The sequence below is a fragment of the Amphiprion ocellaris genome, chromosome 23 (assembly GCF_022539595.1).
Source record: "Amphiprion ocellaris isolate individual 3 ecotype Okinawa chromosome 23, ASM2253959v1, whole genome shotgun sequence".
Taxonomy (NCBI): domain Eukaryota; kingdom Metazoa; phylum Chordata; class Actinopteri; family Pomacentridae; genus Amphiprion; species Amphiprion ocellaris.
The window spans coordinates 20,837,642-20,859,365 of record NC_072788.1 but is presented as its reverse complement, the minus strand read 5'-3'; the positions used below and the strand labels follow the sequence as shown (position 1 = coordinate 20,859,365).

General features: G+C 38.2%; 3 protein-coding genes across 4 annotated transcripts; all 3 read left to right on the top strand.

Annotated features, from left to right (window-relative positions):
• The first annotated feature begins 37 nt into the window (after nucleotides 1–37).
• On the top strand, nucleotides 38–2,482 carry elp5 (elongator acetyltransferase complex subunit 5). Of its 2 annotated transcripts, XM_023283350.3 has the most exons (9): nucleotides 38–186; nucleotides 272–384; nucleotides 502–562; nucleotides 694–774; nucleotides 898–1,109; nucleotides 1,373–1,548; nucleotides 1,631–1,726; nucleotides 1,829–1,929; nucleotides 2,036–2,482. In XM_023283350.3, the coding sequence occupies exons 2-9, from the start codon at nucleotides 330–332 to the stop codon at nucleotides 2,142–2,144; spliced, it is 891 nt and encodes a 296-aa protein (XP_023139118.1). In that variant the 5' UTR covers nucleotides 38–186; nucleotides 272–329; the 3' UTR covers nucleotides 2,145–2,482. The 2 variants fall into 2 exon arrangements, with proteins under 2 accessions (XP_023139118.1, XP_054863680.1); XM_055007705.1 differs by having other exon boundaries at nucleotides 81–384.
• A 930-nt stretch (nucleotides 2,483–3,412) lies between these two features.
• On the top strand, nucleotides 3,413–14,827 carry ctdnep1a (CTD nuclear envelope phosphatase 1a). Its single transcript, XM_023283340.3, has 8 exons — nucleotides 3,413–4,144; nucleotides 6,944–7,010; nucleotides 10,299–10,417; nucleotides 10,517–10,588; nucleotides 10,866–10,982; nucleotides 11,125–11,236; nucleotides 12,051–12,135; nucleotides 13,555–14,827. Exons 1-8 carry the CDS (start codon nucleotides 4,040–4,042, stop codon nucleotides 13,613–13,615), a joined length of 738 nt encoding a protein of 245 aa, XP_023139108.1. The 5' UTR covers nucleotides 3,413–4,039; the 3' UTR covers nucleotides 13,616–14,827.
• Nucleotides 14,828–18,428: 3,601 nt separating this feature from the next.
• Nucleotides 18,429–21,423, top strand: gabarapa (GABA(A) receptor-associated protein a). Its single transcript, XM_023283342.3, has 4 exons — nucleotides 18,429–18,643; nucleotides 20,016–20,094; nucleotides 20,191–20,309; nucleotides 20,424–21,423. Exons 1-4 carry the CDS (start codon nucleotides 18,554–18,556, stop codon nucleotides 20,502–20,504), a joined length of 369 nt encoding a protein of 122 aa, XP_023139110.1. The 5' UTR covers nucleotides 18,429–18,553; the 3' UTR covers nucleotides 20,505–21,423.
• The last annotated feature ends 301 nt before the right edge of the window (nucleotides 21,424–21,724 follow it).

Here is a 21,724-nt window from a genome sequence, read left to right as displayed (position 1 = left end):
GCAAGAGTCGTAAATGGGACTGGACTACGTTTACCTACATTAAACAACATTAGGTTAGCGGGAACTCTGGGATATGAAGTTTTTGAATCAAAGCAACCCAAACATGCTACCTAGCGAAACTTGCAGCACTTGTATCGGGCAGCGAAAGCTTTATTTAATGAGAAACATGTTTTGCAGCAACTTTAGGTAATCATCATTGTTATGTTTGAGATATGTACTTCTTCTGTCGTTAGGTTAGTCAGTTTTTCTCATAGTATCCGTGTTTTCATAGGCGGTGAAGCAGAAGTATGCTAAGTAGCTGAAGCTACCGTGACCAGTCATAGAGTACCATGTTGTCTGAACTACTGCAAGGCACTGATACTGGAGGTTTTCTCGTAATACAAGGTAAATTATTTAAAGGTTGTAGAATTTAATTCCAATTTGCTAACAAAAACAGAACCGTGACCTATGTTTTTCGAAAATCATAACGTAAAGTGGTGTCATTTAATCTTGAATCGACAGATTCTTCTAGTTGCACCGGTAGACACCTCCTGAAGAGCTTCATCAATGCTGCCTTGAACAGGTATTTAAAGAAATCAGTATAGTGAATGTTTGGTTATGTAGGAACTATTGCCTAATAATATGTCCAAGTTATGTATCTGCAAACAATAATAATAATATTAAAGTGTATCTTGATCTGTGTTATAAATATAGGGAAGAAAATATTCATGTCCTTGGCTTTGAGGTCAGCGAGGAAGAGCTGGGAGAAGGATTGAACACATCAGCCCCTCAGAGGTGATTAAGACAATGAACCGATCAATAGAAATAGATTATTTGCTCAGACAAAAATACTCAGCATTTCACTTTGTTTATTCTGGAGTCAAACTGGCCATTTGTCATCTTTTTCTTTTATGTCAGGCTACACTTCCACAATGCTTATTCAGACCCCCTTGGTTGGACAGACCACTTGACTTTCACAGTTCATCAGTTCTGTTTGGATGAACTTACACATCTGGTCAAACAAACATCACAGTCCAAACCAGCTACATTAGTAATCGACTCTCTGTCATGGATATTGAGACACCAGAGTCCGCCTGCTGTCTGCAAAACTCTACAGCAGCTGAAAAGAGGTGATAAATTAGCTTCTAGTGGCAATGTGATGTTTAGGTTTTTGTGTGGTTTTACAGAGAAAAGGAAAGTATGACTTTTGTGTATTCCTTGGGTCTGTTATTGTTATTCATGAAAAAGCAAAATATACATTTAAGCTTCCTTTTTTATGTGCACCATGTATTATCAAACAGACTTTCTTGGTTGACTTATTTTAGGGTAAGTGGACTGGGAAAACCACACAGCACTTCCTCTGTTTAAGGATTGTTTTCTGTTTTTTCATTAGGGGGAGCTGTGAGAGCTATTATTGGCCTGCTCCATGCAGATATGCATCAGAAGGGTACAGTGGGAAGTGTCTGCCACTTGGCTACTTCAGTCATCACTGTAGCACCTGGAATGAAGGGAGATGAAGCAGTGGCAAAAATAACAAAGCGCTCAAAATCGGGGAAAGTTATGCAATACGTAAGCAATGTTCGCATTGGGATGGCTATTTTGTGTTCCTACGCTGTTATAAATTATTGACAGCTTTGTTTTTTGCCCTTAGGAGGAAATATTCAGCATCAAAGACGATCTTACAGTCATTGTACAGAGCAAGCCTAGCCATCTTGAACACAAACAGACTGACCCTGAGGAACAGCAGGTGCAATATAACACGTACATTTCGCCATAGCACCATACATGCTTCAACAGAGGAAAGATAGAGATGGTAGAACTGTAAAGTGTTCTCTTTATGTTTTCACAGATGGACCCAACAGCTCACTTGACCTTCAACCTTCGACTGTCCGATACAGAGCGCAAGGCCAAGGAGAAACTTGCACTGCCCTTTGTCTTCAGCAAAGAGAAGTCAGAAACTTTTTTACAAGCCATATTTTTTTCAGTGATCACCTTCCATATATTTTTGTTATTTTCTACAGAAAAGCCAAAATACTGTCCTTTTGTTGTCTTACAGAAAAACAGCTCTGCTCCACTCGGGCCAAGGTTCAGGACGAATTCTGTATGAACCTGATGCCAACGACGACTATGACCAAGAGGACCCAGATGATGATCTCGATGTGTAGGGTCAAGGCATAAAACTTACTAAAGGCACAGAAGATCCATGTTTCATGTCCTGCTTGCCATTGAAAACAGTCCTTTGTCGTATTTGAGGCCCATTTCATTCATATCATTTTCAAAATTAATTTAGGGAACTTCAAAGATTTACTATAATGTCCAGTATATCTGTAAGAAATCTTTTATCGAAATTTATACAATTGTTTCACCCATTAGTTTTTCCTAATATAATTGATCACCTTATTTTTTAAATATTTTTTCTTATTGAATTAGAGCATGTGTATTTCTGGCTGTTACTTTGTACTACACTTTGCTTTTTCACAAAATAAACATGTAATACACAAAATCTTGTCCTACCTATTTTGCTGAAGTGAGTCACGTCACACAGTAGACATCTTTCTGAATCTTTAAACTATCTTTATTTGCAGTTTCTTGCACAAAATTGATTTGAGAGGTCACAACGTGATGAGAAGGAATACCATTTCAATGTTTATTGTTTCTGACTTTTTTTTAATGTTGATTTTTTTTTTCTTAAAATACCACATCCTTTTCTGGTGCATCTAAAAATTCTATAGCAAGAAATACAAATAAAGTGAAAAACACTGCTCACAACTGTCTGTTTCACAGCCAGAACAAGCAACCAAAGCCACAAATATAATCTAACTGCCAAACATGATAATCACTCCTGAATCATTTTGAACCTTTTTATAATATGGTGGAAAATATTTTTCATGTATTCTTGAGATTAGATTATGATTACAATTTTATATAGTACGCTATTTTATTGAAAATTATATTATAAATGTGGATTTCGAAATGAGTGATTTTACAAGAAACAATAATTGGTTTCCATTGACACTAACACATAAATACTGAAATCCTGTCTGAGGAGATTATTCATCTATTAATCTGGAGTAATGAATCAAGTGTAATAAACTTATGCACTTTTACAATATATATATTTTTACGTTTCTAATAAACAAATCTGGCCATAGCCAGTGATTTTTTTTTCATGTTTTTGTTTTGTTTTTGTTTTAGAGCTTGTGTGGAATAGTGAGTTCCACCAATTAAGCTACTGCCAACGTGAGTTATTTTTCAACATAACAACCAGAATTCATATTTATGTTAAACTGCACTGCAGCCACAAACAGAGTAGCTAAACATAAACTGAAGAACTATGGCAAAACATTTTTAACGGATTTTTTTTTTTAACAGATACTCGCTCGTACACGTCTGTTTGTTTTCTTTCCACGTGGACGTGCTGCGCGCAACCGCAGAGTTCCTCGCGGAAGTGACGGCAAAGCGGTGATGGCGGCTCGCAGTTTCATTCCGGATTTCCACTGGACTACAAACTGATTTTAACCGGACCCGGTTCGGCTTTGGGGAACTTTTGCTACACTGCCTCTCTTCGGACGCCACACAGACTGAAGTCGCCTTAAACCGGTGCTTGTCAACGAGCGGCCCCACAGTTTTTGGGGGTATTTTTGTCCAAGGTTCAAGGTGGTCACCCTGTCGAGCTAACGGTAGCTTGGTGGCTACTAGCTAACGGCAGTTAGTACACCTACAGCTAGCTTGTCAACGAGCTGCGTGCTAAGGTCCATACAGCAGCAGTCGTCGAGCAGTGGCTTTTTTGACCACATTCACGTTTGTCTGTCACTGTTACGATGCGAATGCATTAATTTTAATGCTAATTGTGCCACAAGTGTGCAGAGCGAGGTACTCACACGGTTGCTTGGCCTCTTGTTAATTTGAATTCCTAGTTTGGCGGCTGTTGCTAAAGACGGAATTTGAGTCTGTAGCAAGCGAGTCTCCTCAGTAATTACCCCTGCAACTTGCGTCAAAGGGGTGCTATCAACAGAGAATTGAAGTTGAGTTGCTGTGGGGTCTTTGCGTGCTCGTCAACATGCTGAAGACCCGGCAGTGTTTACTTGGCATTCGCACTTTTCTCGGCGTAACGTCCAGAATATGGGGCTTCATCATGTACATCCTCAGGAAGCACCTACGAACGGTGAGAAGGGCTTTGAAAGATGGGTTGCCATTCAATAACATCAATGTTAGATTATATTGCTTTACCATCCTTGGGGCATCTCTGAATTTACGCAGTCACATTTAAATACTTAAAAGTATAAAACAAGTGTAAACACATTTGCAGCAAAAGAAGTATATCAAGTTCTGCAAAATGTACAGCTACCCACTGCCTGCTTTCCTTATTGATTTAAATCTCCAACGGCCAATAAAGATCATTTTCATTATTGAATTATATATATCTTTTTCAGCGAAATGACAAACACTTTTTTTAGTTAGCTGATTACCCATTTATTCTATAAAAAAAAAGTCAGATAGTAGTAAAAAGTGCCCTTAAAATCTTTAAACTGTTAACTTTGTCCAACAGTCTACAATCTAAACAGACCATGACATCTAAAGGAAATTAATATTCTGAAAAACCATATTGAAAAGTAAAAACTTTACAATATTTAGCATTTCTTTCATTGTAATTTTGTTTTCAATTGATAATCAGAATTGTTGCTGACCCATCAAATGGATTAATAACCTGAATACTTGAGCTAAATATTGTATCTAGGTGTTTTTGTGTGATGAGACCTTGTAAATAAATGGCCCATCAAACTACAGTGCAAAATGAATAGAACCTGCATCCAAATTTAAGCAGCAGATAGCACAAGCCTGCAGGTCACCTTCAATTGCTCACAGATGCCTCCACAATAAGCATGGCATTTAAGGTGACAGAAGCCACATGCTTGTAACTTAGACATGCACATGGGTGTTGTTGAGTTGGTAATAGACATGCATATGTGGTATAATATGAGTGGACTTCGACTCAAGCTCAGTATCAAACCAACAAAGCTTGGAAGAGTGCCCTGTGTGTTGTAATCATCTTGCTGTTGGAAGTTTGGCTGCACTTTATTGTGTGGCAACAACACTTGCGGGTTGTGAACAGGCCTGAGTGAGAGTAGTTCAGTCCATGTTATGGCTGAAGTGAGAGGGATTATCTCAGCACAGAGAGTGTACTGTTCTCTTTCTCTCTCTCTCTCTCTCCCTCTGTTTCTTTCATTCTCACTCACAGTTTAGCACTGTTGTTTACAGTATGTGATGCACTGTAACAGTGTCACGTCCAGGGAGTGCTTATGTACTGGGCACTAAAATGTAGGTGAACCTATGGAAATTCATGGCAAGTGTGATGGAAAATATTTAAAGTGAGCATTTTAAGACCTGACCCAAAAATGTGGATCAATAAAAAGCTTGATTGGATTATGGATATTAGGATCAGGTCATAATCCCATGCCTGACACTCTGTCAACAAATGACAATGACTATATGATTGTGACTCAGTCTTACCGTCATCCATGTTATATAATGGCTCTGTTTATTATCCTAAATGATACAGTAACAATATATGCAAGATTGCAAAGTTTTTCTTGTCAATTAGCTAATTAACACAGAACTCTCAACTGTAATAGCTGACGGTAGGACTTAAATGTTCAGCTAAATATTCAATTAAAATATTTGCAGCTGTTTTGATAAATTAATGATAAATTTTTTTTTAATTCAAAAATGTCCCAAATTGTTTGGTGTTGCTTTTCTTAGTTTTGAATATCTATTGGTTTTGTCCAAGTTCTTAATCTTTTGTTGTAGTAAAATTAATAACTAAAGAAGCAGTCTGAAAAAATGTCAACTTGGGCTTCAGAACAAATCCTTAAGCAATTAATCTTAATATTTCTTCAGAAAGTAAAAGATAAATTAATTGATCATTTAGAAATTGTTGCAAAAAAATTGCTGTAGCCCTACTTGATAGTTTATATGTTATTATTTACTATGCTTCTTGTGTTTTTGGTACAGCTTTACAAATGCATGGGCTACCTGCTTATGTCTATTACATGTCATTATATACTGAGGATTGTTATTTTGGGTGCTGTTTGCCAGGATAAAAGAGCATAAATACTTAGGATGTGAGTTGCAGCCCTTGTCTGGAGTCAAAAGATTCAGTCTGAGTTTGCAGGCCAAGAGTCCAGATGGACATTCTTAGAGGTGCAAAGAGCTGAGTGGACTCTGAGGTTCCCCCTGTGGTGCCCAGCAGCTGCTGCCACCAATAGGCTTCCCCAAGCTCATTCTGCCAGGCAGCAGTGGGAGGTGACATGGAGGGAGGTTCTGTCTAGAGCTTAGGTACCAAGCAGCCCAGGCTCAGTCAAAGTCACCCTGCAAGTCTCCCTTTCTGTGTGTGCCCCATGCTCCGCTGACGCCCACCGACAGCTGGGGGGATAAAAATAACCCTGTGAAGAAAAATGCAGAGCCCCTGGGCTAGAGCAGCACTGGGAAGATTCCCCACTGTAGTCATTCTGATCAGAGCAGAACAAGAAAGTTACAGAGGAAGAGCCGCAGGGCGGACACAACCGACTTCTGTTCATTATTTAAGTACGGTGTCCTCCTGTCTCCCCTTTCGTTGATCTGGTTTACCAAGAAACATCTGAAATATAAGTTTAGCATTGCAAAATTTGGAGTATAAAAGGCCTTGGAGATATTTAGCTTACGCTTAGTCCAAGTTATCCATAGCACAGTTAAATTACAGTCATGATACTTGTTCATGCCGTAAGAAGTTAACAGAAAACCACATTTCTTTACACTACTACTAGACTTTTATGTTTTAGAGTGCTGTGGCTGTGGTATCAAATGTGCAGTTACCATTTGTTCTCTATAATCATATTGTAAAAATCTGCAATGATGTACTAAACTCATCATTACTCAGTATGTTATATGAAGTGTTGTAGTCAATGTCTGACTATTTCATTTGCAGATAATACAGTATCAGACGGTGCGATACGACACTTTGCCTCTGTCACCCATCTCCAGAAACAGACTCAGTGAGTATACAATTGTTTTTAAGATATGATCACACTGCTAAATTACCAGGACCCCTATGAAAACCTATATCCTTAAATGAAAAAGTGTAGCAGATTTTGTTTTACTTAAGTTTTTACCTGACTCATGAGGTTTGTTTATTGTGATATTAGCACACAGTTTGTAATTTGGAAATTTACAAAGTGAAACAACTTCCTCAAGAAAGAAGTAATTGTGCAGAAAACAAACTTCAGAAACATCATGGCACACATTTATGCACAGACAGTTTTGCACCTTTCCCCTTGTCTTTATCATCAGTTCAGAAAGACTTTGCTCTTGTAAATCTATGTAACTTCTCCACACAAGGAAACTCAGAGTTAATGTCACAAAATGCAATTTATGTGTCATGACTTTGGCTAATAGTTGTATATGTTAAAGTGGATCAGATTGCTAGGTGCAAACAACAGTTACCATGTACAGGTAAACCTGTTGTGCTACCGTGGTTCCCAAAGTGACACCATTCATCAACCAGTAATTGGAAAAACAAAAAGAATTGTCAGACTTTTAATTTTGTAATGGTGCTTGAACTACTAATTTGTAATGGACCCTTCAGGCAGGAAAAATAACCAAACAAAGCTCATATTTCATTGAAATCACTTTACTCTAAATGTCTCATTTAAAAATTTAAATTTTTTTTAACAACTGTTTGGTCTAACCAGATTATGTAAAACACAAAAAAGTCTATGCTCTTCAGCACCCCTGTTAACAATGACTCAATTGCAATCAACAGGAAAATTTAAAAAAAAACTACTTTGATTTCCTCTTTGTATTTGTGGCATTTTAACTTTGTTATAATGCACACAAGACATTTTTGAGTTCTCTCTCATTCTAGCCAAGACTGTGCTGTTCCCTTAGAGATGCAAGATTTAATATTGCTGTAAAAAATAAGCCCACAGTGAGTAAAAACGTGACTGAACAGCCAGAAGCTGTTCAGGGTTTAGAGGGTACAACAAAATGTTGGTCCTTATTACAGCTCTAAATGTGCAGCGTGAAAGGAGATGAATACCTGTCAACAAAGCAGGTGTTTATCTCTCGCATGTAGAGCTAATAGCCAAAATTGCTGTTACCAGCAGCACTGTATGATGTAAATAATATTTGACATTATGAAATGCACTGTACACCAAGCCTTTACTGATTTATAGGCAGCAAGTAAATGTCAGAGTCCTCTTCAAACTGTGTCATGTTGATAAAATTAAATGAAAATCCGCTTTCTGCCTTGAATTGGAGTGTGCCAAGACGCATTTGTGGTGCAGATATGGAGATGAAATGCAAATGCTAAAGAGCCACTAACACTAGCATGGACTGGTTTGTGTGCTCTGAATGAACTTCTCTTCTGTCAGTAGAGAGCTCATTCAACAGCACACTCTTGACTTGGAAGTAGGATTGTATTTCACTTCTACTTTACTTCCCTTTCAGTCACTTCACTGACCTCAGCTGGAGTCCCAGGAATTAGTAATTCTTTTACATTCAGTTAGCTCTAAATGGCTGGTATTTCTGCTTGGATTTACAACACCAGACAGAATTAAAGCAACTGTGTCAAAAATGGTCTTTAAACCTGTAAATCACAATGCCTTCCAATATCTAACAGAATAAAGGTAGCAGCAAAGACTTTGTAGAGGTGGGCTCAACATCAAGCCTCTGAAGCCCTACAAGCAAAAAGAGATAGAATAAATTTAAATATGTTTCCAAGCTCACAGGGAATTACAGCAATGCATTCAGAAGGGAACATCATTACACACAGTGATGTATGTTTGTATTTGTGTATACACACAAAACTTAAAGTTAGGCCAAAACTAAAACTGGCAGTAAGTGTCCTCTTACAGTCTTTATAGATTACAGGGACATCCAAACAGCTGTTAATTTCTAAATTCCAAACACATAATAAGAGAATCCTCTACCTCATAGGCTCTCATTTCTAAAGACTGTGGTGCAGGAAGATGTTGTAGGAACATCATATGAGCAGAAAATCTATATTTCTCTTCTGTGTCACCTACATTCCACAAAAGAATAAAAATGCAGTAAATGTTTTGTTACTAACAGACTTAAATTATTTAAGCAAGTTGTGGTTTCAAGTAAAGTCAGAAGTAGAGTTGGGCAAGGGGAACTGGTTCCAACCCGAAATGGGTTCCAAAGTTTAAATTCTGAAGGAAAATTTGTTAAGAAAGTTCCATTTTAATTCTGCTGAATACCTCTGTTTTGTTTATCTCCTGGTGTATATGTCTTAATTGATTGTGGCTCTAGCATTCTTCTGTTTCACTGCTTGTTGCTGAGCTGCTTGATTACCATGTGAACTGCACAAACTGACAAACTCTGCTAGTGTTAGCAGCAGAAACACAGCTAGATAAACCAATCATAACAGTCGCAGCAGTGGTCTCATTTCTGGTTTAGGTTTTCATCTTTTATTAATGGCTACTGTACTGTAACAATACTGGAGTCATGTAAAATATTATGTACCAGCAAAATATTTACGCTCAGTTCAGTTGTTTATTTTCAGGACAATCACATAGTTTGTGCTGCTTTTACAAACTCTGTTTTACAGTTTCACAAACTCTGTTGTGAAGAATGCAAGAGGACATTGTCGCAACACTATATGAACAGAGAATCTATATTTCTTGTTTTCTGAATACAACAGATAGACTTTCAGTGACTATTCTGCTTATAGAGGCTCATTACAAAAAACTCAAACAACCACCAGGAGAGAAACTCTCCCACTCACAAATCCATCAGTCTACTCACCACTTTACTTAAAGGAGATGTGCAGTCAGGCTGTGGATGTGCATCCTCACTGCTTGAAAGCCCATTAGTTCAGATAGATATTCAGCGTTTGATAGTCAGAGATGGGCAGTAATGGAAAAAAAATAAACAGATCCTTTACTCAAGCAAATGTACTTATACCACACTAAAAATCCAACAGTGAAAATGTTAAAGTATGTCAGTATATTCAGGAACACATAATATGTTATTAAAGTAAAAGTACTCAGAAAAATGTTTCCTATCATAGTTACTTTATAATGTATAGTTTATTCTAATATTATAAATCAATAAGCAGAAATCTTAAAAATACAAACGTTGCCCAGCCCTAATCAAGAGTAGACAATAAATCTCAACACTGACAGACTCAGGTCATTGCAGTGCGTTTAAATTCATTGAATGATTTTCCATGTAACCCAACGTCTCTCAGTTTTTTAAATTTGCTTCTAAATGTCTGGAACAAAGTACACAAGTGTCCTTTATTGTTCAATAAACTCCAGATGCAGTAAAGCGGAAGATTCTAGTTCTGGATCTGGATGAGACACTGATCCACTCTCACCATGACGGGGTCCTAAGGCCCACAGTGAGGCCTGGCACACCACCAGACTTCATCCTTAAAGTACGGGTAGTAATACATACACAATAATGACTATATCTGAGTGTAAATGCTGTTCTTGTCTAAATGAATTGGGCCCTTTTGTTCTTCTCTTCCGCACAGGTTGTCATTGATAAGCACCCAGTCAGATTCTTCGTACATAAAAGGCCACATGTGGACTTCTTTTTAGAAGTGGTGAGTGTCAGTCGGACAGCCTGCTGTGATCAGTTCTACTGTCTGTGTGTTTCAGTCCTAAATCAACATCGAAGCGACCCATAAAACTCTCAGACATCACTGCTGTGGGCAGACTACCTTTTACCCTGTGTGTCATCTTTGAGATTATTCTCCGTTGTATGGCAACGCTACCTAATGTCATAAACTATATTTGTTTTGTAGAAGGATCCTTCATGACTTACTAAGCACTAACTGTGACTCGTGTACTTACACTATTGTGTTCCCTGTGTGTATACAGGTGAGCCAGTGGTATGAGCTAGTGGTTTTCACAGCCAGTATGGAGATCTATGGCTCAGCAGTGGCAGACAAGCTGGACAACAACAGGAACATTCTGAAACGCCGATACTACAGACAGGTACTGCTCCACATTGCATTTATACAACATGGGTTAATGTGCTAATACTGATTAGGGTCTTTGTTCCCATTGGGCCTTTCGAGTCTCTTTACTCTCCTTTTTATTGGCATAACTAACTTTTGTACCTTCTGTCTTTTGCCAGCACTGTACATTGGATCTAGGTAGTTATATTAAAGATCTGTCTGTAGTACACGATGACCTGTCCAGTATTGTTATCCTGGACAACTCACCTGGTGCTTATCGTAGCCATCCAGGTAAGACTTGCACATGACTCTGTTTCTCTTTTCCCTTCATGTTTCGCACTCACGTCCAGGGAAAATATAGGCTAAATACATTTACCTCAAATATGGGAAATAGTATGTGAAGTAGTCATATTGTGCCGTGGTTTTGGGGTTTGTTTTGTGTTAATGCTTTTGTTGCACTTTATTACTATGAAAAATCCTATATAAATAAAATCTGATTGATTGATTTATTGATATTGTAATATCCAAGAAAGTCACAATAGTATTAGTATTCAACAACCTGATAGCAGAAGGAATAAAAGACTTGTGAAGTGGAATGGACTTGAATAGATGTTAATTGCAAAAAGCAGTTTAGGAGCTCTTTGTGTTAGCATACAACAAAAGAGCACAAAGACATTACAAAAAAATGGAAGTGATTGCATTGTGTAGGAATAATTATTGGTTGTAAAATATATATATACACACACGCACATCAATATTTCTGTTGTGAAAAAGGTCTTTCTGAATTATGTGAATATTATAATTGTCCTTTCAAAAGGGAGCATGATAGAATAAATTTGGGAACATGTGGTTGTGAAGTTGAAGCGTATATTTAGCTGTTAACATATACAGTTATATTCATCTTCAGTTAATATGCTTCAGCCTTGTGATGAATCGTGAAGAGGGCATATAGCTAAAGAAATTATTCCCAGTACAAGGCCTGTATTGTAAATGTTTCAACACTACATAAAGTCTGAAGTTCCTCCAGCACTCAGTGGTATATTTAAAAGGGAAGCATAAAATCCAAAACAATTTCTCAACTGACTGCCTGTTTTGTGCCCTCCAGACAATGCAATACCCATCAAGTCCTGGTTCAGCGACCCTAGTGACACAGCACTTCTTAACTTGCTGCCTATGCTGGATGCACTAAGGTAAAAGGCATATTAAAGCTGGTATGAAGAGAAACTGACAATGCAACTCATGGTTTACTTTGCCCACAATGTAAAGCCAGATGTGCTTCCAGAAGTTAACGGACGTGTGGTCATTTTAGAGGTTTAAGCTAATAAAGCCACAACTGACTGATGCGGTTTAAGTCGTCGGTACAGAGTGACACCTACATTTAAATGGACTGCAGACAACACCTCATTGGCCTTATTATAAATAAGAGTATTTCAACTGTGTTGTTATTACTTGCTTTCTCTTCAGTAATGAACTTCAAACCCTGTCTGATAGTCATGTTGCAACTACAAAATACTTTCAGGACACTTTTAGGTCAAATGCTTTGCCTCCAGTTTGTCTAGGTAAATATTTAGAAAAATATGCTCCTTTACCTTGTTTCCAAGAATGATTTGAAAAGATAAAACTCCAATGTCTTGGCTCTGAGCAGAAATGGAGCATGGATGTGGTTAGCCTAGCTTAGAATAAAGACTGGAAGCTGAGGAAGCAGCTAGCCGGACTCTCTCCACAGGTTAATAGTAGTCATGTTTCCATAAGACATGTTTATGTTCATTTTGAAGTGTCATGGTAGAAAAGGTTAATGAAAAAGGCAACATTTGAAAAGATATCCTTAATTTCACTAAAACATTTATACACTTAGTTGACGTGTGTGTATAACAAAAACATTAATGCGCTTCATACGAGATGGAATCACCGTTGTCAGATAAGGTCTCAGAAGCTATTTCTGCTTCTTTCATTGTCTTCGCATCCAGACAGCATGAAACAAGACCATTACCAGCTGACATGACAAAATAATTACAACTTTCCTAATTGAAAATAATTTCTGAAGACTTCTTTCCATTTTTCGCTTGTAGATGGCCAAAGATTTGTTTGGTTTCTCTTCCTCCTCAGTTTTTTAGCAGGTGGCAAAAGGCTGGTTTACTTCTTCCTCTCTATCTGTTATAGCTGTACACAACCTAGCCTATACTGTCACCTCCTGACAGTACAATGCAGCCTAGTATATTTACTCCAGGGCAGTTTATTGCAGCAAGCCTCATTTCATGTGATGGATAAAACCTGCTCAGATTTGAGGTTATATTTTATGTTAATGTATGAGTTAAGCAAAGGAGGTGCAAAGTGTTTATTACTGAACCTTTTGGGGTGATTGTTTACACTATTTTAACAACTAGCCAGGCGAGTTGTTCCACCTTGCTACCAGTTATACTAACTTTACCCAAACACATCTGACTCCAACTTCACATTTGAAGCATTAAGTAGGACTGATAGACATCCTTTCATATTGCAATCAGAAATGAAATATGCACGTTTGCCACAATGTTGAACATACATTTTTTTAATGCCTAAGATGGTAAAGCATACTGTAATAGATTTGTACTCGTCTCTCTTCGTCCTAGGTTCACTGCTGATGTCCGCTCCGTCCTCAGTCGAAACCTCCACCAGCACCGACTCTGGTGATTGGCTGAATTGAGAGGAACGGGGCTTGTTGATCAGCCTTTTCCTCTCAGCCAGCTTCCATCCTGCCCTCCATTCCCACCCAGACGACCCACCAGCCCTCTCTGAGCCTCTCAGACGTGTCCTGAGGAGATGAGGGTTGGGGTGACCGCCTAACATGGGATGAACAGTACGGGATCACCAGAACCCAGAAAGTACTGGGGAGGGAGAGGGAGCCAGCTTGTTTTTTGTTTTGTTTTGGTTTTTTTTGTTTGTTTTTTCCTTCTTGAGTCTTTATTTGTATTTTTTTCGAAAACAAAATGGAGCCTCTCTGCCTTATCGCTCCTGATACTGACTGTGTATGTATGGAGGTGAGCTTGTGTACATGAGTCGGAGTATGCTCGCTGAGTTCATTTGTCCTTTTTAAACTTTTTTGAAGATTGGATTGTGGGAAAGAGGAGGATCAGCAAAGCAACAAAGACAAATTCTGCATTATTTCTTCTTCTCCATTGCCACCAGACATTGCACTTCAGCGGACAACTTTAGTAATTTACGGTCTTAGCCTCTCGGAGCAACACAGTAGGGGAAACTAGAAAATCGCCCCTTTTTAGATCAACTTCATACCCAAGCGGTGATTCATTGATTCCTGAGGTACGTTTTCTTTTCCCCAGCACGAATGGATCAATATACATGATGTAATTGATGGACCTTTGCTTGCAACATACCATCTACAGGCATTTTTCTGGACAGATCTTTTTTTTCCAGCCAGAACCATCACTTTTTCCCAAAAACCCTTAATGGGACTCAGTGATAAAGACTTGACTTCAAAGTTTTGAGAAAAAAAGAATGGCTTGTAACGACATGTGGATTGCCGTGCCGCCTTTCCATATCTGATTGTTTCTTTGTTACCATAATATAAGATAATATGACTTCTGCATACCATGGCATTTTGCTTTCCCTTTGCCATTTGATGCCATCCTGATTTCATCTAATAGGAATTGCACTTAATTTTTCCTCCTTCTGTTTTTTGTTGCAGTCGGTTTTGTATTTGATTCAAATTTGCAGCATTCCCCCTTTTTTGTTTCTACCCACTCCCCTCACTGTATGGGTTCAACTATTAGACCCTTCATCTTTAAATGCCTTCTGAACAATGTCAGTCTTGTCAAGGCTCACAGCGGCTTCTTATTGGCTCTGTCTCCAGGTCTGTGTTACTAATAAAACACTCGTCAGTATCGACCAGTTACAATTCAGCTTGTTTTCTTTTAATGCACATAATTCGTTTTCCGTTTGAGCCATAACATTTTGCAGCCTGTCAACTGACTAACCTCAGTAGGGTGATGAACTGGAACCTACGATGCATTCTAAATTGCATACGTTTTCTTTTACCTCACAAACTATGTACTATCTCATGCAGTATGCATACAACTGGGATCTGATACTTCGTCATAATATTGCGCCCTACACCTGAATAGTCTTTTGTGAAAAATCTGTGTGCTCTTGGCAGCTCAAACTTACTCATATTCTCAAGAGACACTGTGACATATGTGACATAACTTGGAGGAGGATTGTGGGTCAAAGTAACCAGAAAAGCATGTAGCTTTGCATCATCCAAAATCCAACCAAGTGTAGTAGGACATCCTACCACTGCATACTAAAGTTGACGTTCTATGGATTGGGACATACTAAATCTTGCTCTCACATACTAGACAATATGGTAGTATGGATATTGGAACCCATCCCTATTTTTTAGAGTGTGGCACACGTTGACTGATCATCTGCTGCCACCATAAGGGGTAACAGGGAACTGCACTGGATTTCTTTCTTTGCTGTGGAAAAAATGTTATTTGCATCTTAGGTTTTATTAAATGTGTAGAAAAGTGTCATTTTAAGGAAAGCTGAACAAATTTGATAATTGTATTTTTTTTGTATCTCTAGTTGACAAAATAATGTCACATTGAGTTCCCTATTAGAAGGGTAAAGACTTCAATCGTATCACACAATCTTTACTTCAGATAGGTGTTTCAAGGTTGTCAGGGAGTTATTGATTGGTAATGTTTTTTTTACCGTTTTCTGAGCATGTTTAGCAGACGTTGAATTATTAGTTTGCAAAATGTTAATGTTTTTCTTACTGTTAAATTTGTCAGCTTGAAATGTGCTGGTCATTACAGGTAAGTTTGTATTGGGTAACAATGGCTTCCAATTAGTCACAGCTGTGCATGTGATTTTGTGTTGAAGCAGTTTTTCAACAATTAAATGTTAGACATTAGATTTTGATTGAATTTATTCTAGTGCACCATGAGCCAACTGTGGGAAGTTTTGAGTAAACGTGTATTTACAGTATTAGCTACTGTTTCTGAACATTCATCCATAATTTATCACCGCCTAATCCTCGTTAGGGTCATGGGGGGCTGGAGTCTATCCCAGCTGACTGAGGGTGAAGGCAGGAGACACCTGGACAGGTCACCAGTCTATCACAGGACTACATATAGAGAGACAAATAAGCACACTCACATTCACACCTACAGACAATTTAGAATCACCAATTAACCTCAGCATGTTTTTGGACTGTGGGAGGAAGTTGGAGAACCCGGAGAAAACCCACATATGCACAGGGAGAACATACAAACTCCATGCAGAAACAAACGCGAACGGAATATCTTCTAGCTGAAGGGTGAAAGCGCTAACCACCAAGCCACTGTGCAGCCCTGTTTTTGAACAACTGCTTAAAAACTAAAAGTTTAAAAAGGCTGTTCCCTCTCAACATATCCACCTTGGTAAATGTCACCTCCTGTGTTGTCTTTGTCAGTAGTTCCTGGGGAAAAATTACTTACCAGGAAGACTGCTTCCTTTTTTCCTCTCTCTCTTCTTGCAGTCGGAGTAGTGGCAACTACCACAAATGTGGTAGTTTGCAAGGTGTTTGTCTGTCAGGATGCATGTGGACAGACCTTGTCCACATGAGCGCCACAACAGTCCAGTATGCACTCAGGAAACTTCACAGGCATGCAGTTAAGATCAGGTTTGAGGCCAGCCGAGTTTGAAGAACAACAACAATGGGTGTGAACTAAGTGTCCAATGAGTAGTCTTGAGTCAGAACCTCAACATGTGGACAAGCATTGTGGGTAGTGTGCTCCCATCGCAAGGTGACCTCTAGTCATAGATAGCATAAGTATTTTGTGGCAGGTTTGTCACTGATAATGAAGTTTTGTGCAGGAGAAATCATTTTGGAATAAGGATGATCGAGTCTATCTAAAGATGTCAATTCAAAATAGGTGTCTGTCGTTTTATGATTAAATATGTACAATATAGTGGTCTTGACTTGATAGTTCAAAAATAATCACTATCATGTTAATAATAGACATATGATAATGTAAACCATTCAGCACCAGTAACTATCTGATTGATGGTTCAACATGGGAACAATATACAGTACAGTTATGGCTGCATACACTCTGCCTCCATAAATTTTTGTTTTGAGTTATTTATTTGCAAAGAAGTGAAAGGCAATATTTTTTTACATTTTCAATAAATGTGATAACATTATCATCGTTAATTCTTTTGGCACTCCTTAATATGTAGTTAAAATACTTACTTTGAACTGTGGAAAGAGAAAAAAAATTCTCAACTGATCAGCAGATTACATCCTACAACAAGGCAGTGCAAAGCCAGTACAACTGCTATAAAGTGACTGTTTCGAAAAAGACAAGCTGATGCTGTATGTAGACAGCCTTACTATAATGAAAAGAGTGCATATTTATTATAATAATGTGAACAAACTATATTACCTAACATGATCAGTTAACATTCTGGTCTAAAGTAAAAAAGCTCTTTCAATCTTAGGACAGCCTGTTTTGTCAAAGAAGCCAGTGTATACACAGGGGAATTTTGAAGGTTCATGCAGTCTGTCTCATCACCTTACATAAAACAAATCATCAAAAGACTACAGAGATGTCACATGAATAGAATGAGTCACAGAGCTGCAGGTCACTTGCGCAATAGAAACTTTTCCATGAGTACTTCAGGAAATGGACATATGGCTGGCAAGCTGCTGCTCAAATAAAAGTTTCTTCAATTTACTTTCACTTTCATGTTTTTTTCTACTCCCTGAATTAACAAGCGCTTTAGATTTAAGTATCATAAGAAAAAGACAATAGCCTACACAATAATGTGCTCCTTTGATCAAATAAAAGGCTCTTATTGGTGATAGTGGGTTAGTTGGTTTCCTTGAGTCCAATTAAATCAATGGGCCTGTCCCCTTTATTTGTCAGCAGGAGTACACTGTTAGGTTTCAGGGGTCACAAACCCTTACAACTGTCAATGACCAGTTGTTATTTGTCTGATGTGCCAGTTAAAACGCTTCAAGCCAAATTAGCCAATATTGTGTGAGGGATAGAATGTGAATACACAGTAAATCCCACTCTAACATTCCGTTAAGGCCTGCTGAATGACGATGTCTTTAAATCACCGCAGGTTTGTGAAAATGTGCATTACACTTAAATGTCGTATGTTTTCGCCTTCCTTCCTCTTGGCCTCGAGTTGCTGGGCCTCGGTCATATGACAAGGACAGATGCCGCCTCACCGCTCTGCCCCACGTCTCTATGCGCAGCGGTTGATAAAAATAAAATAGTCCGTCTTTAAAAAAAATGCATCATAGATTTCAAACCTTTTCAAAAATGATTCATTTGAAAATAAAAATTCTACTTAAGCAAACACCGATTGTCACTGTATAATAGACATGCATGTGTTCCGAAACAAGATGAAGTACACCATATGAAGTGAACACTCCGCTACGTCATGTTGTTATTGTATCCCTCCGCCGCAGTCGCACTAGGAAAACAGCTGTGGCGAGCTAAAGCTAGTTAGCATCGTTTGTGTTTGGGTGTCAGCGATTTGAGTCGTTCCCTGAGCAGGCCACTATTGTACGATCCGGAGTGACCGACTTGTTGTCTGTCATCTCTCTTAACGATGAAGTTTCAATACAAAGAGGAGCACCCTTTTGAGAAAAGGCGGTCCGAAGGCGAGAAAATAAGGAAGAAGTATCCGGACAGGGTACCAGTAAGTAGCTAACTTTAGCTTGGTAGCTCGAGCTATGTTGTTAGCAGTTTGTTTAAGGGACTGCTGAATCGCTGACGCGAAGCTGAAGCTATTGTTAGGCCAGTCTTGTTTTCCTAATTCTTTGTGACACCTAGTATACGCACTCAATGTATGCGTATATTTTCGCGGGTAAGGTGTAGCTACTTATTGTTCGTATTTCTCTCCACAGTTGATCGCCACGTTAGTAAACAGCCCACCGTATAGCTGACAACGCTAGAGGTTAACCACTGTGAATGTCGGCCTCACGAACAGGCCAGCTAGTGTTAGCTTCCTGTAATTTTCCGTATGTGTTTCTATTTAAATATAATAATACTAGACCACAACAATAATAGTGGTGAGTTAACACGACGCCTCGGTGTTTATCATCGCTGGGCTTGTCATTAGAGTGGAATATATAAAGGCCTAAGTGTGTACAGTCTGGTTGTGGGTTGGGTGTAGTTTTAGGCTGTATGTTGAAACGCTAACAAACAGTAGCACCTTAAAATAGTCGGTGTCAACAAATAGGGCACTTGTTTACGTCGCTCTGGCTCTTGGAGATAGATTGTACAGTCCTCAGCCTTGACTTTTTGACACTCAATCTGACTTGACATATTCGTCTGGGTCAAAAAAAGCGAGACGAGTTTCACATAATTTCCCAGTGACAAATACTTTCAGTGCCTTTCATTTTACAGCTGTTATCAGTCACAGCACATTGCGCACTTAATATGTGGCTGCAACAAACGATTAACTGTCATTATCAACTAATCCACTAATTATTTCCCAATTAACTGAGCATTCATTTGCTCTGAATAGTGTGAGGAAATAGTGAAAGCTGTCTCTCACAAGTTCCCAGTGGCAGAAATGACGTTATAAAATGTTTTGTTTTGTTTTTTTGTCTTATCGGTAGTCAACAACCTAAAGATATTCATGTTACATTCATGAAATCACATGGAGGAAACTAAACAATAAGTCATCAACATAGTCTTTGATTAATTTTCCACCTAATAACACTAAGCTCTGTTTGCTATGTGGGCAGGTACTATTTTACAGGCCATATTTTTAGACTGAAGAGAAGAAAGCAGATATAGTTTCATTTTCTGTTCCCTTCAGTCCCCTACTAAACCACAGGTCTGAATTAGTAACATGCAAATGTAGTGACAGTAAAATACTTTAAAAATATATTCTTCAGGTTCAGTTCAATCGAGGTGACATATTTCAGACCTTGCTTGACTGACAGTTTGGTACATTCTCAGATCCCTTTTCTGAGAAAGGTGAAGTATACAATCCAAGTACTTCTCGTTCAGTACACGTGTTTAGACAGTGAGTTTTTTTTTTCTTCTTCTTCTTTTTTCAGGTAATTGTGGAGAAAGCCCCCAAAGCCAGAATAGGAGATCTGGACAAGAAGAAATACCTTGTCCCCTCCGACCTGACAGGTCAAAATTGCATCATGTGAAAAGTCGCTAGTATTAAAGTAACATTTGTATGTTGAATCTAAATCTGTTACAATTATGTGTGCTCTCTTTTATTAGTGGGCCAGTTTTACTTCCTCATCCGGAAAAGAATCCACTTGCGAGCTGAGGATGCTCTCTTCTTCTTTGTAAACAACGTCATTCCACCCACCTCAGCTACCATGGGACTGTTGTACCAGGCAAGAGTCTTACTCAGTTACCACATCACTGACCTGCTCTCACACTATGTTTTAATCCTAAGTGTTAGTTTGTCCTACCAATCATGTACTTATTTTTCTTTCTGTGTTTCTCAGGAGCATCATGAAGAGGACTTTTTCCTCTACATTGCCTACAGTGATGAGAGTGTGTACGGGAACAGCCAAAGGGAAATCTGATCCCACTACCATCCCCCTTCAACCACTACCCACCTTATGAGACCTCCACCATCCATTCATTTAAATATTAAATCCAGCTCAGCAGCCTAGAATTCCCAGAGTAAATATGTCAAATGCACTTTCACGATCCCATACATTACTCTTCTACCATCCATTTATGTCTTTATTATTCTGCAGTCTGAATTGTATTTGCCTCCACTTTTCTTTTTGAATAGCAACTTTGCTCAGTGGTCTCATGGCCAGTTATTTTTCTAGTGTCACTGTTATCATATTTTCCAGAAAAAGCTGAGAAATGAGATGTTAGAACTACTTTGTAATCATAGTTACTCCAGGGTTAAGGGAAGAAATGAATAATGTGTGAGTTTGAATCAGCTCTTATTGACAATGAATATAATTATTGGTTGTCTAGTTTTGTTTACTTGCAGGAAAAATATATGTTTTGAGTTTAGATTAGGAAATCAATAGCTTCCACCAGTTAAAACAGGTAATTTTGTCTCCAGCAGATTTAAGGATAACTGTTTTGAAGCAGTTCTTTTCCTAGAAAAAATCTTGAGTGGCTAGGTTACTTTTTAAAAAAATCACCAGCCATTTAAAAATCTGTAAAGGAGAATTTAGTTTGCTGCCCTACATCTGTTGTTACCATGGAGTATAATAGAATTCAGACTAAACATCCTCTGCTTTCAGTGGTAAGACTATTATGTTGACTGCTACTATGATTATTGTTGTTATTATTGTTAATTTTAGATGGCTTACTTTCTAAAGGTATTGTAAAGCTGAGTGCAATTTTCTTTCTCTTTTTTTAAGTTTGTGTCCTTTTTTTTTAAAGAAAAAAAAAACGATTTGAACTCTGTATACAGCTGCATTACTGGCTCCTTCTCTCCACTCATGACCATACATGATAAAATGTGATGAAAAGCTATTTGTGTTTGCTGTCTTTATTTGAATATCTTAGGTTATTTGTCACAGAATTGCAAATAAACGTACTATGTCATCTTTGTTTTATCAGTTTTCCTTTTGAGAAAACAAAAATGTCAGGCACAAGATAGGGGCATCAACTGAAATAAAAAAAAACTATTCCCATCACAGTAAAAAGGTTTTACCACAAGCAAAGCAAAGTTACTGAATACCTGAATAGAAATAGTAAAGAGCTTGTAAAATGTCTGTGCATATTATTGGTACAAACATCCATGAATTAATGTTTTATGCAAGTTTTAGACTTT

Excerpts from the sequence above, each read along its gene's own strand:
- elp5 (XM_023283350.3), top strand. The coding sequence starts at position 330 with ATGTTGTCTGAACTACTGCAAGGCACTGATACTGGAGGTTTTCTCGTA. Across the intron at positions 563-693 it reads ATCAATGCTGCCTTGAACAG|GGAAGAAAATATTCATGTCC; the intron begins GTATTTAAAGAA and ends TTATAAATATAG. Across the intron at positions 1,549-1,630 it reads CGGGGAAAGTTATGCAATAC|GAGGAAATATTCAGCATCAA; the intron begins GTAAGCAATGTT and ends TTTTGCCCTTAG.
- ctdnep1a (XM_023283340.3), top strand. The coding sequence starts at position 4,040 with ATGCTGAAGACCCGGCAGTGTTTACTTGGCATTCGCACTTTTCTCGGC. Across the intron at positions 10,418-10,516 it reads CACCAGACTTCATCCTTAAA|GTTGTCATTGATAAGCACCC; the intron begins GTACGGGTAGTA and ends TCTTCCGCACAG. Across the intron at positions 12,136-13,554 it reads CCTATGCTGGATGCACTAAG|GTTCACTGCTGATGTCCGCT; the intron begins GTAAAAGGCATA and ends TCTTCGTCCTAG.
- gabarapa (XM_023283342.3), top strand. The coding sequence starts at position 18,554 with ATGAAGTTTCAATACAAAGAGGAGCACCCTTTTGAGAAAAGGCGGTCC. Across the intron at positions 18,644-20,015 it reads AGTATCCGGACAGGGTACCA|GTAATTGTGGAGAAAGCCCC; the intron begins GTAAGTAGCTAA and ends TTCTTTTTTCAG. Across the intron at positions 20,310-20,423 it reads CCATGGGACTGTTGTACCAG|GAGCATCATGAAGAGGACTT; the intron begins GCAAGAGTCTTA and ends TGTGTTTCTCAG.